General features: G+C 32.7%; 2 protein-coding genes across 2 annotated transcripts; both read left to right on the plus strand.

Annotated features, from left to right (window-relative positions):
- The first annotated feature begins 222 nt into the window (after positions 1 to 222).
- Positions 223 to 3,586, plus strand: LOC122606216. The gene is made up of 3 exons (XM_043779174.1): positions 223 to 280; positions 2,411 to 3,043; positions 3,254 to 3,586. The coding sequence occupies exons 2-3, from the start codon at positions 2,654 to 2,656 to the stop codon at positions 3,431 to 3,433; spliced, it is 570 nt and encodes a 189-aa protein (XP_043635109.1). The 5' UTR covers positions 223 to 280; positions 2,411 to 2,653; the 3' UTR covers positions 3,434 to 3,586.
- On the plus strand, positions 3,516 to 5,420 carry LOC122603057. Its single transcript, XM_043775671.1, has 4 exons — positions 3,516 to 3,959; positions 4,139 to 4,909; positions 5,164 to 5,242; positions 5,344 to 5,420. The coding sequence occupies exons 1-4, from the start codon at positions 3,516 to 3,518 to the stop codon at positions 5,418 to 5,420; spliced, it is 1,371 nt and encodes a 456-aa protein (XP_043631606.1).
- Positions 5,421 to 13,368: the final 7,948 nt, after the last annotated feature.

Raw genomic sequence — 13,368 nt, forward strand, 5'->3', positions numbered from 1 at the left:
TGAAAGTCTGAAAGCCTTCTTAAGCAAAGGGTATTACAAAACTAAAAAAAAAATGTACTTCCAAATTTTATCCAATATAATTTTGACAAAAATATTACAAACTTGTGTTTTTATCAACATATTGATTAAAAATGAATGAGATAACTATTGATTGAAAAGAAATGTGATAATATTTGATTGTGATATAAAGAAAACGATATTTAGAAAACGATGAAGTTGCATAAGAGGCGAGGAAAGTGTAAAAGAAAACGATGAATATGTAGGAAGGAACCAAGAGGAGGTATGTAAATAATGTGTTTGCCAAGCTTATGAAATAAGTTTTTTTTTATTTGAACATTATCAAATAAGTTGTAAAACTAACATAATAAATTTCACACTAATAAATAGATAAATAGGGGTTAAATAAGGGTGAAATATATCCAATTAATTAATTTCCATATGAGCCGCGCACTCTAAATGATTGAAGTTGCATCATTAGTATTTTCTCAAAGTGAGTTTTAAACTTCATCTACCAATCTACCAATAAGTATAAAAAGCTAAAATATACAGTTTTTAAAAAAACCTTAATCCTTATATAGAATACAATTTTAAGTTTTAAACTTTGGATTGTTTTGCTTACATCACTAACCATATTTAGATTACTAATTACTACTAAATATTTACTATCTTTAATATATATTAAAACAAAACCCTTAATTCTAAATTAAAGAAGTAAGGAACATTGATTGAATTTCATCTCTTATTTTCTACCAATAGATTATTTTGATGACATCATTGTTGACTAAAGAAACTTTTGATCCTTATACTTATATTTGTGTCTTTTAAAGTCTTTTATATTTATTTATTTTAGTACATTAATAGTATTTCGTAGTCTAATGTATATAACTTATAAATAAATAAATCATTTATATAGTATATTATATTTTTTCATGTACACAAAGTTTAATATATGGGAGATAAGAATATAAGGCTGTCGGGTATCTAAGCTTAGGTATGGAACACTCACATATTGTTTTTTTAATCTATAAAAATCATGGAGGTCTATGCATTTATTCATTAAACGAGAAATAATAAAAATATTACTGTAGTATCTAAGAGGTTTCACACCTAAGCTTAGGTGTCGGACAACTTTATATTCTCTTTTCCCTTAATACTAATGTGGTGTAAATATTACGAATATTCGACAAAATTTCCACTTAGAATGAGTTGATATAAATATTAACTAATATAATGGAGCACGTATATGCATGGAATATACGTGCTCCATGCATATTTTTTAGTTTTTATCGCTGACAACATTATTTGTTAACATTTTTCAATGCCAAAGAACATGATATTATTATTGTGGTTCAAAAGTTTGTAAATATTTAAATATATATTAATCGATGTATTAAAAGTTTTTTAATGTAAATTTAATGTAGAAATCTCGCGTATTACGCGGGTAATAAGCTAGTTACTAATAATCACAAATCTCTCTATATAATTAGGAGAGGATATGAAAAAGCTTATGTGGCACTTTTATCTATATTACATGTAAGATTTTTTCTTACTTGTCAGATTCTAGATAAATTGATTTTATTTATATTTAAATTAACTAATTTACATGAATTATTAGGTGGCATTTAAATATAAATATAATATATGTGTACTTAGATTTATAGGTAGTTTTATAACTTTATATAAAATAAAAAATATATCACAAGACTTATCTAATATGTATGATTTGTATATCCATAATTTCTTTAGATATAAAGATCAGATTTACACGTACAAGTATATAAATTAAAATATAGATGTTTATTTGTAGTTAAAAAGATAAGTTCAGATTTATAAATGAATAAAACACTATGTATTTATATATTATTATTATTATTTTAATAATAAAAATATTACTTTATTCGAAATCCAAAAGATATACAAAAAATAGTGGATAATAATAAAAGTTATCATTTGTATCTTATTATTATTTCAGTGGTTGGACACCCGGACTTTTGTCCAAGAGATCACAGGTTCGATACTCTCGGCCTGTGATTGCCCGCCAGGATTTTGTCTTGGCTTTCGTGGAGCTTTTACCGGGTGGGGCGGGCAATCATTATCATTATCCTTTATTTACGTTCTCAGTTTCCTGTACCATATACGGGTTTAATCTAGTTACTAAATATAAATTAGGTTAAAGTCATGTATGTAACATACTTTTCAAAATATGCATTTTGTATGATTTATATAATTTTCATGAAAGTGAACGATCACATATTCTGGACACATATACAATCATAAACACGTGTATACCACGGGTAACCTCTAGCCATAAAAAATGGCATGCGAATGGAATGGATTTGCTTGTATAAATAGTTATTGCAATTCCTTTACTCAACGGAATGCTAATCAGATTTGTTCGCGATATATGCAGATCGATGATACATCTAAGAGGGAGATAATAGAAGTTGTTGACAATATTCCATACGTGGCATATCCATTTCATCTCTTACCTACATTTCATCACCTTCAATCCCTTTATTTAAAAAATCTTACAAAAGTTGAGGTGGTGTTTGACATAGAAAATGCAACTAGTAGAGATTTGACAACATGGGATAACCAACAACGACCAATACTTTCCTACCTCAAGGATTTAAAACTAGTTAATTTGGAGAAGATGAATTGCGTGTGGAAGTGTACCTCTTGGAATCATTTTTTATATTCTCAAAAACAAACAGAATCCCCGTTCCAGAACCTTACAACCATACGCATGGAAAAATGTGGAAAGATAAAGTACTTGTTTTCACCTCTTATGGCCAAACTTCTTTTCAACTTGAATACAATTGACATATCAGAATGTGATGGTATTGAGGAAGTTGTGTCAAATAGAGATGATGATGGTGTTGAAACAATGGCGGCCGCTTCGACATCTTCTGGCACAAACCCCACTTTCTTCCCACATTTAGACAGTCTGTCTCTTTCTTGTTTATCAAAGCTAAAGCTTATCCATCATGAATTTGGAAGGGGTAATGTTATCTCCAATATTTCCATCCATGAGAATTTCAAGGTATGTTATTCTCTTCAACGTTTTTTATGTAATAAATCTGGTTCTCCATTATTTGAAAAGTTGTCTCATTGCCGTATGAAATTTCATAAGCAGGTTACTTTTGAATCGGATATTTGGTATTTTTTTACTTTATTATAATGTAGACTTAAAACTAAGTTGATGAATTAAGATGATATTTGGTAATCATGTGTAAGATATCATGTATTGCAGAGTTATGAAGTGAATGGTGTTTCATGGTCCTTGTGCCAATATCCCAGAAAGATAACGATAAGTGAATGTAATGCACTATCAATCGTGATTCATTCCATACGATGCTGCAGGAAAATTACAAAAGCTTCAAAAGTTGAAAATAACCGAGTGCCGGTCAATGAGGGAGATATTTGGAATTGAAGGGGGTAGCAACAACGGTTGTCATGTTACTGATGTAGATGATGAAAGTAGCGATATAGTAACAACCCCAAGATTGGCAAATATGATTCTGCTTGAATTACCCAAGTTAACGATATTGCGAATCAATGAGTGTGATCTTTTGAAACATGTTTTCACAAGCTCCACACTTAAGAGCCTCAAGCAACTGGAAGAGTTGACAGTAGAAGATTGTAAGACAATGAAAGTAATTGTCAAGGAAGATGACTTGAAGGAAAATGAAGAGCACACAACATCTGAGGTTGTCGTCTTTCCCCAGCTAAAGTCGCTCACATTAATTGATTTACCAAGTGTTGAAGGTTTCTTCTTGGGGATGAATGAGTTTCAATGGCCACAGTTGGAAAATGTTCAGATCTTTGGCTGCCCACAAATGATGGTTTTTACATCTGGTCAGTCAATTACCCCAAAGCTCAACTACATGCATACTGGATTGGGAAGACATAGTCTTGAATGTGGCCTCAACTTTCAGTTGACCAATGAATCAAATGAGGTATGTTGCTACTTTACTTGTACTATCTAAGTAATCATGCGTAGACCTTGAAAAAAAAGAAGCAAAGATAAATTATGATTCAATTATGTAGACCTTGAAAAAAAGCAAAAATGAAATGTGTTTGGGTACACCAATTAAGAGCTACCAAATGAATGTGCTCTACTCTGGATATGATAAAGCTACTTCAATACCCACGGTCATTTTCAAACTTAGTTGAAGTAGATACAAAGTTGTACCCCCAATCGTTAGAGAGTCGCATATTTTTTCCACACAGCGAGTTGCATAAACTTCAAAATCTCGAAAAGCTCAACATCATTTCCTCCAGGTACTCTTCTCCGCAAATCTTGATCTTGACGGAGCAGGTATTTGAAGAGACAAATAATAATAGTAATGAAGCACAATCTGTTTTACTGTTTCCAAAGCTAAAAGAAGTGACATTGGAAAGACTTCAAAGGGTGAAACATATATGGAAAAGCAATCGGAGGATAGTTTTGAACTTTCCAAACCTTACAAAAGTGTCCATTGATAATTGTCCACTTCTTGGAAATGCTTTCACTAGTTGCATGATTGGCAGTCTATCGCAGCTCCAAGAGCTACGCATAAGTGATTGCAAAAACATGGAGGTAATTGTCAAGCAAGTGGAAGAAGATTCTGATACTAGAGCAAATGAGGTCGTTACGTTCCCTTGTCTAAAATCTATAGCACTTTTATCGCTTGAAAATCTCAAGGGATTTTATTTGGGATTGGAGGGTTTTGATTGGCCATCTTTAGATACTTTGAAAATTAAAGGCTGTCCACAAATAATGGTTTTCACAAGTGGACAATCGACTACTCGAGAGCTAAAGATGATAGACACATCTTTTGGATTGTGTTATGCAACAGAAGATCCAACCGGATTGTGTTATGCAACAGAAGATCCAACCTCATTTATCAAGACCAAACAACAAGAGGTATATATGTTATGTGATGTTATTAACATTTTTTACTATATGTGAAATACTTTGAATCATTCTTTAAATTTAAACTTCTAATCTCTTACAGGGTTGGCAGTTCTAAAAAGGTAACCATGTGGAGATGCAATTTTCTCGGGTATGCATTTGAAGTCCATAATCTTTTACATGTTTGTCCGATTGATGGAAGGCCATCTTATAAATAAGATCATATGTCCGGTTGACTTTATAGCAATGTTAACTTATGGTGTCAGTTTAATGGGACGAACCAGTTGGTGAAATCAGGAAGAGAAACAAAGCAGTTTGGAAGTTATCGGATCAGTTTGATCATGTGTATTAAACTTGCATTGGAGTTTTCGTGCATCCTATTGCATCTATGGACTAGAATGTAATTTATTCCTGGTAAAAATGTGATTTTGGGTGTAAATTTAAAGGTTTTCGGACAGGAGCAGGAGGTTTTGACGCGTGTGATATCTCAGACCCAAAGTTGAATTTGGCGGGTGGCTCGTGAAAATGAATGTGTCTTGTGCTTGCATCTGATGTCTTTCGAGCATAGCATTGTTCAGTTAGTAATTTGTTTTATGTAAGTTTTTGTTTAAAGTTGGTATTTTTATAACTAACTAGAATTTTTGCCCGCGCATTGCTTTTTCCGACCTAGCATTTTTGGGTCAGGGGTGAGTGGGCTGATCTTAATTTGACTTTGTGCCATGTTGACTGCAAATGCTCCATCTTTTCTTAATGTAAGCTGAAGGAAGCATGGTAGTCCTATGATTTTCAAAATGGCAGGGGGCATAGTTTTTGGATCAATGTAGCCATGGATGAGTACCATGTCCTTGCATGTGGTGCCGAGCATTTCAGTTATTGCCTCATTGAAGAAGACCACCTTTGTGCTTGCGGTGTCGTCTGTAATAGTGGCATTGACATAGTTCCTGTATATATTAGAAATGTTATTATGATAGTTAATATCTTGATAGGTGTTTAGAGTAACCTAAATTGGGTAACAGTTTGAATAACTGAAAGAGTAAATTTATCAGGTTATAAGCTTCATATAGACCTTCACTAAATCATAAATTGATGCAACTATAATTTAGATTCTCTTGTTTGAAAGTGAACGTAACTTACATGTATTTGACTCCAACGTCTTCTTCATCATCCAAACAAACATAGGTTGGACGGGTTCCCATTTGCAAGTAAGCCTTTTTGTTGCACTTGTTGCAATTAACATAATACCATGCTCTTTCCGTTTCAATACTTGTTACAGTTGCTTTACATGAGGCAGAATTCTTCTGTAATGTAAAGAAGTTAAAGTGACGTAGAATTAGAAAATTGAATTAAATTTTGTGTAAACTATGTGAATACTACCATGTTATGTTCTGTTGCGTTTGAAAGCAGCTTAGCAAGAGTGATTGGGACATTTGTGTAAACCTGTGGTTTCACCTCTTGAATCGGGGTGAATGAGGTCCTTTCTCCTAATCTTAAGGAAGTTTTATGTGGAGTTACTGCCATGTGACTTCTTGCGTCAATGGATGCGTAGGCTGACACTACGTAACATGACATAACCTTTATTTTAGAGTCAAAATGTTCCTGTTTCGTTGAATATGTAACGGCTTCAATGGCATCCCCCTATTACAAATTTTAACTTATGTTAGTATTTTGTACGTTTTAGTTATTATAGTTAATGCTATTATTATATTCTTTACATGAGCATCTACAAACAAATAGCATAGGTCTTCTTGGCGAGAATGTGGTATCCATTTCTTTATCACCCTTATGCGGATCTCCTCAGGAAAATCGCAGGCTTTTATCTCACTAATACGTTTAGAAGACATGGCCTGCAAAATAACAAACGGAAATTGCATTCAATTTTTTACAATCGTTAAATATTTGTATTAGGTTTTTTAGAAGCAAGGTGGTAATATCTTGTTGGTATAATCCATAAATGAAATTGTTGAAGTGCTTTTAGATTAAGGTAAGTGTTTTTACATGTATATAAACTGTTTGGTAGCATAATGACACATACAGCAGCTACATGTCATAAAGGTTGAAGAGACTTTGATACATTTTTACCTTACTGCTCTACTATGTTAACAAATACATGTTTGCTTAAGGTGGCAATGTATAATCACATGGCATTGCATAATCTAAAAGTGTTAAATTATAAATGTCTAGGATATATATTTGATCTATGTGTAGATAGTTAAATTACTCTAGAAATTCTTCTTTGACCTTTATATTCCAATTTATATACACAATGGCTATCGAGTAAAGCATGTATACCTAAAATAAATAAACAAAGACAATGACTATTGAGAGTAAAGCAAAAGGCATGTATACCAAAATAAATATACAAAGGCAATGACTATCGAGTGTAAAGCAAAATATGTAAGTACATTTGCATTTCATCGAGCACCTTGTGTGCAGAGTGATTGTCAAGTAAATCAATTTTTCAAGTAAATTATAAAGGTACAATGATGAAGAAGATACGCATCACATAAGATAATTCTGATAAAATGAATAATGAATAAATACATATACTACACATGTTGATAAATGTAAAAGAGACAGAAATAGAAAAATTAGAAAGGTAAAATGTTGAGGTCACATACCAGAGTCATAAGAAGAGGTAAGAAGAGATAACAGGATTTTTACCAAATGAAAAATGTGAGTTAAAATTGAGACGGCTACAATAAGTGGTAACCGACATCAAGGAAAGAAGAATGCACGTGTCAAGTACTTTGGTACACCATTTGTCCATTTCTGCAGAGAATAGTAATATACTCTTTACAAATGGTAATAGTTGTAAACCACATATGTAATCTTCTTTTGTGTATAGTTGAGTAATACCGTAAGCTTAAAAGCTTGTACTATTTAGGAACAGTAACTTTTACTCACAGTATAAACTTGCTATTTAAAGTATATAAATTTGTTATAAATCTTGATCTTGGATCAATAACAGTTACTACAATAATCAACATACAATATAATAGATAGATAAATTAAGAGAAAGAATGTTGGAGGAAGAAAGAAAGGAATGTATTAGAACAATAGAATGTATGTTACATGGTTAGGGTTAAAACCCTTATATAGACTAGTACAAGGGTATAATAGTAAATACATATGATATATATATATATTTGTATATAACACTCTCCCTTAAATATATATTATTATACATTATACACCGATAGTTGTGTTGCTTCATTAAAAACCTTACTAAGAAAAACCCAGTGGGATAAAACTTGGTTGGAAAAAGAGTGCAACGTGCATAATGTTCCCCCTGAGTTCAACAATCTTCGAAGCTTGAAAACTGCTCAAAACCGGTTCCTGGTAAGGACTTTATAGACAGGTCAGTAAGATTATCACTTGTCTTGACTTTTGTACATTAATCTCCCCTTCCTTGTAGATCATGAGTTGAGAAGAATTTTAGTGAGGTATGTGATGAGCGTCCATTTTGTGATAAAAACCCCTAAAGAAAGACTTCATTTCTATGCTTAAATGAGTTAATATTCTGGAACTATCGATACTTAATGAATGATATGTTTGTGCAGGTTCCCGGAAGATGCGAGAGAGGTTAAATGACATCAACTGACTCAAGAAGGAAGCCTATGAAGTTACAAGACACAAGGAAGTGGTTCGGGAGCCAAACGAAGACTCAAGTGCAAGACAGCAGCCACCAGCGCCGCTGGACACATACCCAGTGCCGCTGGTGCTCACCAGCGAATGCTCTCCAGACCACAAGCGCCGCTCGAAGCTTCACCAGCGGCCGCTCGAAGTATCACCAGCACCGCTAGCCCATTAGCCAGCGCCGCTGGCAGGCCCACCAGCGCCGCTGGTCGGCCCAGATCAGTAACCGACTTAAACACCTATTTAAGTCAAACTAACCCTCAAAACCCAAGAGAGAGCCGATTCAGCAACCCTAGCCACCCAGGAATAACCCTAGATCGAAATTGCAGATTCCAAGGAGGTTTTGGAGCATCTAAACACCTTCCGATCTTCACTCTTGGTCTAGATCTTTCATTTTTATTTACTCTTTGTCTTTGAACTATGTCTTTTATATTCTCAGACTTTGTTATTCCTTAAATAATGCTAGGCTAGTAGGCTGACTACTTGTTTGAATCAATGTGATCATGTAGACGCTTATTGTTTTACTGTGTTTGTTTAGATTCTGTTGGAGTGTGCTTTACTGTTTATCGTAGATCCATGTTTATTAGTAATTCATGTTGCTATTGGTTTTATATCTGAACATATTAGTTTAATTATGATGATTGTCTATGATCATGTACTAGGACTAATATGCTAGGACAGAAAACAACTAGTCGGTCTATAACTAGAAGTAAAAAGTGATTCACTTGTAACCGAAGGATCCAGAACCATAGTAACTAGGGTGAATTGAACATAAAGCTTAACAATACCAGACGCGATCCTTTGACTTAAGAGCCGGGTAATTAAAAGATGAATTAGTAACACAAACTTTAGGTCATAATACTTAAAACAATAAATCTAGCGAGATTTTGTTTTAAAGGGTAGTGTGAGTCTAGCGACAGCACTACTACTTAGGTAAAGTGAATCTAACGAGAATCTGAACCGTGATTAAGTTTCCAACAGGCTAACAAACCAGTAGGATAGTATTTGGTCGTACCATGAGATCGGAGATGCCAAACAAGTATTTTAATTTAATTACTGATATTCGTCCTTTCACAACTATTTTCAGAGTAGTCTTTTGCTGCAAAGCATTTGGTTATATTTTCTTATTTAATTGCTAAAAATTAGATTGTTAGGAGTTAGTGACAAACCCCCAAACAAACTAGAATTACACGTACTACTAGATTAGGTAACGCAACGCGTCCCTGCGAACGATCCTGTAATTTACCACTAGGCTATACTCAACTGACCGGGTTCGCTGCTCATTAAAGTGTATGTTAGTTTAGATAGTTACTTGTACAACATAAATTTTAAAGACTAGGAAATAAATAAAAAACATACACCCATCAGTATGCTTTAACTTGACACTTTTGATGTAGCATTCTCTGACCTGAGCAATGCAGCCAGTGTTGTCTTCATGAATGGTCGTCGGGGACTTCTAGATTGATTCTAATTCTTGAAACTTGATTTCCACAAAATTGTTTTATTGTTGTAAGACGTGATTTGTGTGGATAAATACATAGCATGAGTGTATCTGATTACTTAGGACTTTTTGTTTTGATATGATAGACGTAAGTCTTGCGTCCCATAGAATATTGGAATATAAATTTAATTTCATTAAAGTGTTTACATGTAAGATTTGATAAGATACACGTAAGTATATGTACTGAAAAAGCAATGTCGGATCTCGTGTTATTTGCAAGATACATCAGAGTACCGATTGCATAAAAATATGATATAGAATGTTTAAACTCATACCTAAAACAATTATACTACTTCCAATTAAGTAGACATGTTCGAACTGAATCAAAGCACAAGCCTACGCACTTTCAAGACACGCCCATATATCTCAAAGCTAAGAGCACACTTACAAATATTCAATGAGTTTATTGTACCATATTCGACTATATTATTTTAGACCATATTATGATCTTTGAAGCTTTATATCAAACATATCTTTTGCTACTAATTTTAATGCTTTAGCCGATATTAAGCCTAAAGATATTCTTATATAGATGTCATTTTCAACATTCCCATATAAATATGTAGTAACGACATCAATTAGTTTCATATGAAGTCTCTCAGAGATTGTAAGCTGATTAAATTTTATTGTTGGATATATTACGGGAGAATATGTTTCCTCGTTACCCGGGATTTGAGGAAAACTGTGTGCAACTAATCGTGCCTTATATAATCTCTTTCCTTTTATTTCAATCACCCATTTATAACCTACTGGTTCGACGTCTATCAGTGTGCGGCCTATAAGTCCGAAAGATACTTCGCTTTTGTGCGAATTTTATGGCTTCTTGCCATTTTGGGCCAATCATCTTTGTGCATGCATATATCCAGAGTTTTATATATGTATTTATTACATTTGTTGCTATTGCATATTAAAATATATATTGTCAACATGTATGTGTTATCCAGTTCCAAAGTGCACTAATATGTGTTGAGATCTCATTTTTCATTTTGGAACCAATATTTCATCAAGGACTATATTTTCCTCTCGTATCGTGTATGTCCTTGGAATATTTACCTCCATAGAGGTTTCACTAATGTTGATAATTTCACAACTATATTTTTGCTCATTTCTTTTCGTGGGGTTTTATCTCTGGAATCGATTGGCCTCCCACATTTAATTGGAGCAAGTGCAATTTATGCTGGTACACGTGACTTTTGTCACTCTATGTGTATCTCTGAATGCATCTAGTAATTTATAATATGTTTTGGACTTCATATGTGACCATTTTGGGTCAAGATTTGATATTTGTGATGCATTCCAAATAAGCATAAAGTGCTTTAAGTATGTCATTAGTTGATGTTTATAAATATTTAATAATTGATGGGGAATAAAAAGTCAATATATAAATGTCCAATCATACTTTTGGTCCTATTTTGATGGGATGTGATGATATTGGTATATATACATGCATCTAATAATTTTAATTGGGACTGATTTGGTTCTTTACTAGAGACCAATTGTTAGGGAGAATATATATAATGATCTTTAATACAATGACCTGAATGATTATGCTATGTATAAAATATATCCTTATCGAAAATTCTTTTATGTTGCATCATATATAATTCGATAGAGTTTATACAAAATTTACCAGAGGATAAGGCTTTTTTTATAGCTATTTATGGACAAATTTCTTTGCCATATTTATGCAAAATGATATGAAGATGTTTGATATTATATATGGTTTCTAAATGATAATCATTATCTATATAAATATTAAAACAGTAGAAATCCTAGCCTTTTAAGTCATCCTCTCTAAATCAAAGCTATGCTTAAATGTTGCCACATAAGATTTATTCTATGTGGCATCTCCATTTTTTTTTTTTTTTTAAATTATCAATCTTTTTTATAGAAAATATAGTATAAGTTAGAATATAGAAACTATAAAATTGGATATATCGTATATGAAAAACAATATATTTATGGGATTGTTCAACATTAATTTGGCAAGAATATTACAAATACACAAATTCTTAAATACCCTTTATTATTATTATTGTTGTTGTTGTTATTATTATTATTATTTATTTATTTATATTTATATTTTTAATAAAATCGTCACTTTGTACGTACGATTACAAATTTTATATTACTAAATCCTTAATCTTGTTAGAATTGTACGTATGATTACAAAACGCATATTAATCTGGAAGCACATAAACTAATTGGAGTAAACAAAGTGATCTAATATAAGTTTAATGATTATGGGAACCGTGTTAAGGTAACAACCACCAAATGCGTACGTAAAGTAGCTAATGCGCGTCTCAATTCACGCGTTGTTGAAAGATGGTCTCGGGTTAATTAAGTTTGGCGATAACTTTCAGTCGGCGACTGTGGATTCTAATGAGGATGTTAGTTTGGAATGGCCTAACGCTCCTGGTTTGTTTGTTTTTACTTTATTATATATATATATATTTTTTAAATAATTTGTTTACTCCGTAGTATATATATAGAGAGAGATAGTTTTATGGAATATATTTTTTGCTCAAGATAAAGATTGTGCATTCAAATATTTATTACGAGTAGTTTTAAATTAGGGATTAGTTTCCTAGAATGTAACTATCTTTGCTCGAATGTCTATAGTAGGAAAAAATTAAAGTTATGTGTATTGTATGTAAGCAACTTGAAAAAATGTTGATTGTATGTAAGACTACATACGTGACAACCATATACAGGTGTCACTTGTCAGATTGTAATTGGTTGAAACGAAATTCTTACATATAATAAACATTATTTCAAAGTTGTTTACATACAATACACACAACTTTAGTTATTTCCTACTATAGACATTCGTTCACAGTTTCTTACATTCTAAGGAACTAATCCCTTTAAATTATACAAAGTTAGGTATACGAAAGAACATGTTGATTTAAGAACGCATGCTAGTCTGTAAGGTATGCTGATCTGAATATTGAATGTGTCGTTGTTGAAGCTATATGCAACTCAGCCACGCTTTGCTTATCTCAGTAGCAGTCAGTTATTTTAAGTATAGCTCAGCAACAACCCTCACTAATACAAATTCCGACAGCAATGATCAGTGAGTAGTTCAGTCCACTTCAATCCTGCATCATATTTCCAATTCCCAAGCCTTCTAACAAATGGATGGTCAAAAAGTTGAATAGCAGTTAGACACGATCCCTTGAATGAACATGAAAGCACTGGAATATGAAATCCCTTGCTAGCTTCTTTGGAAAGAGGTTAAGGATCAGGTGAAGCAATGCGACTTCCATCTCTACCATACTGAAGTCCAACACTATAACTACAAATACTGAAGAACTAAAAAGTGGACTACAAG

The sequence above is a fragment of the Erigeron canadensis genome, chromosome 6 (genome assembly GCF_010389155.1).
Source record: "Erigeron canadensis isolate Cc75 chromosome 6, C_canadensis_v1, whole genome shotgun sequence".
NCBI classification, from domain to species: Eukaryota; Viridiplantae; Streptophyta; class Magnoliopsida; order Asterales; family Asteraceae; genus Erigeron; species Erigeron canadensis.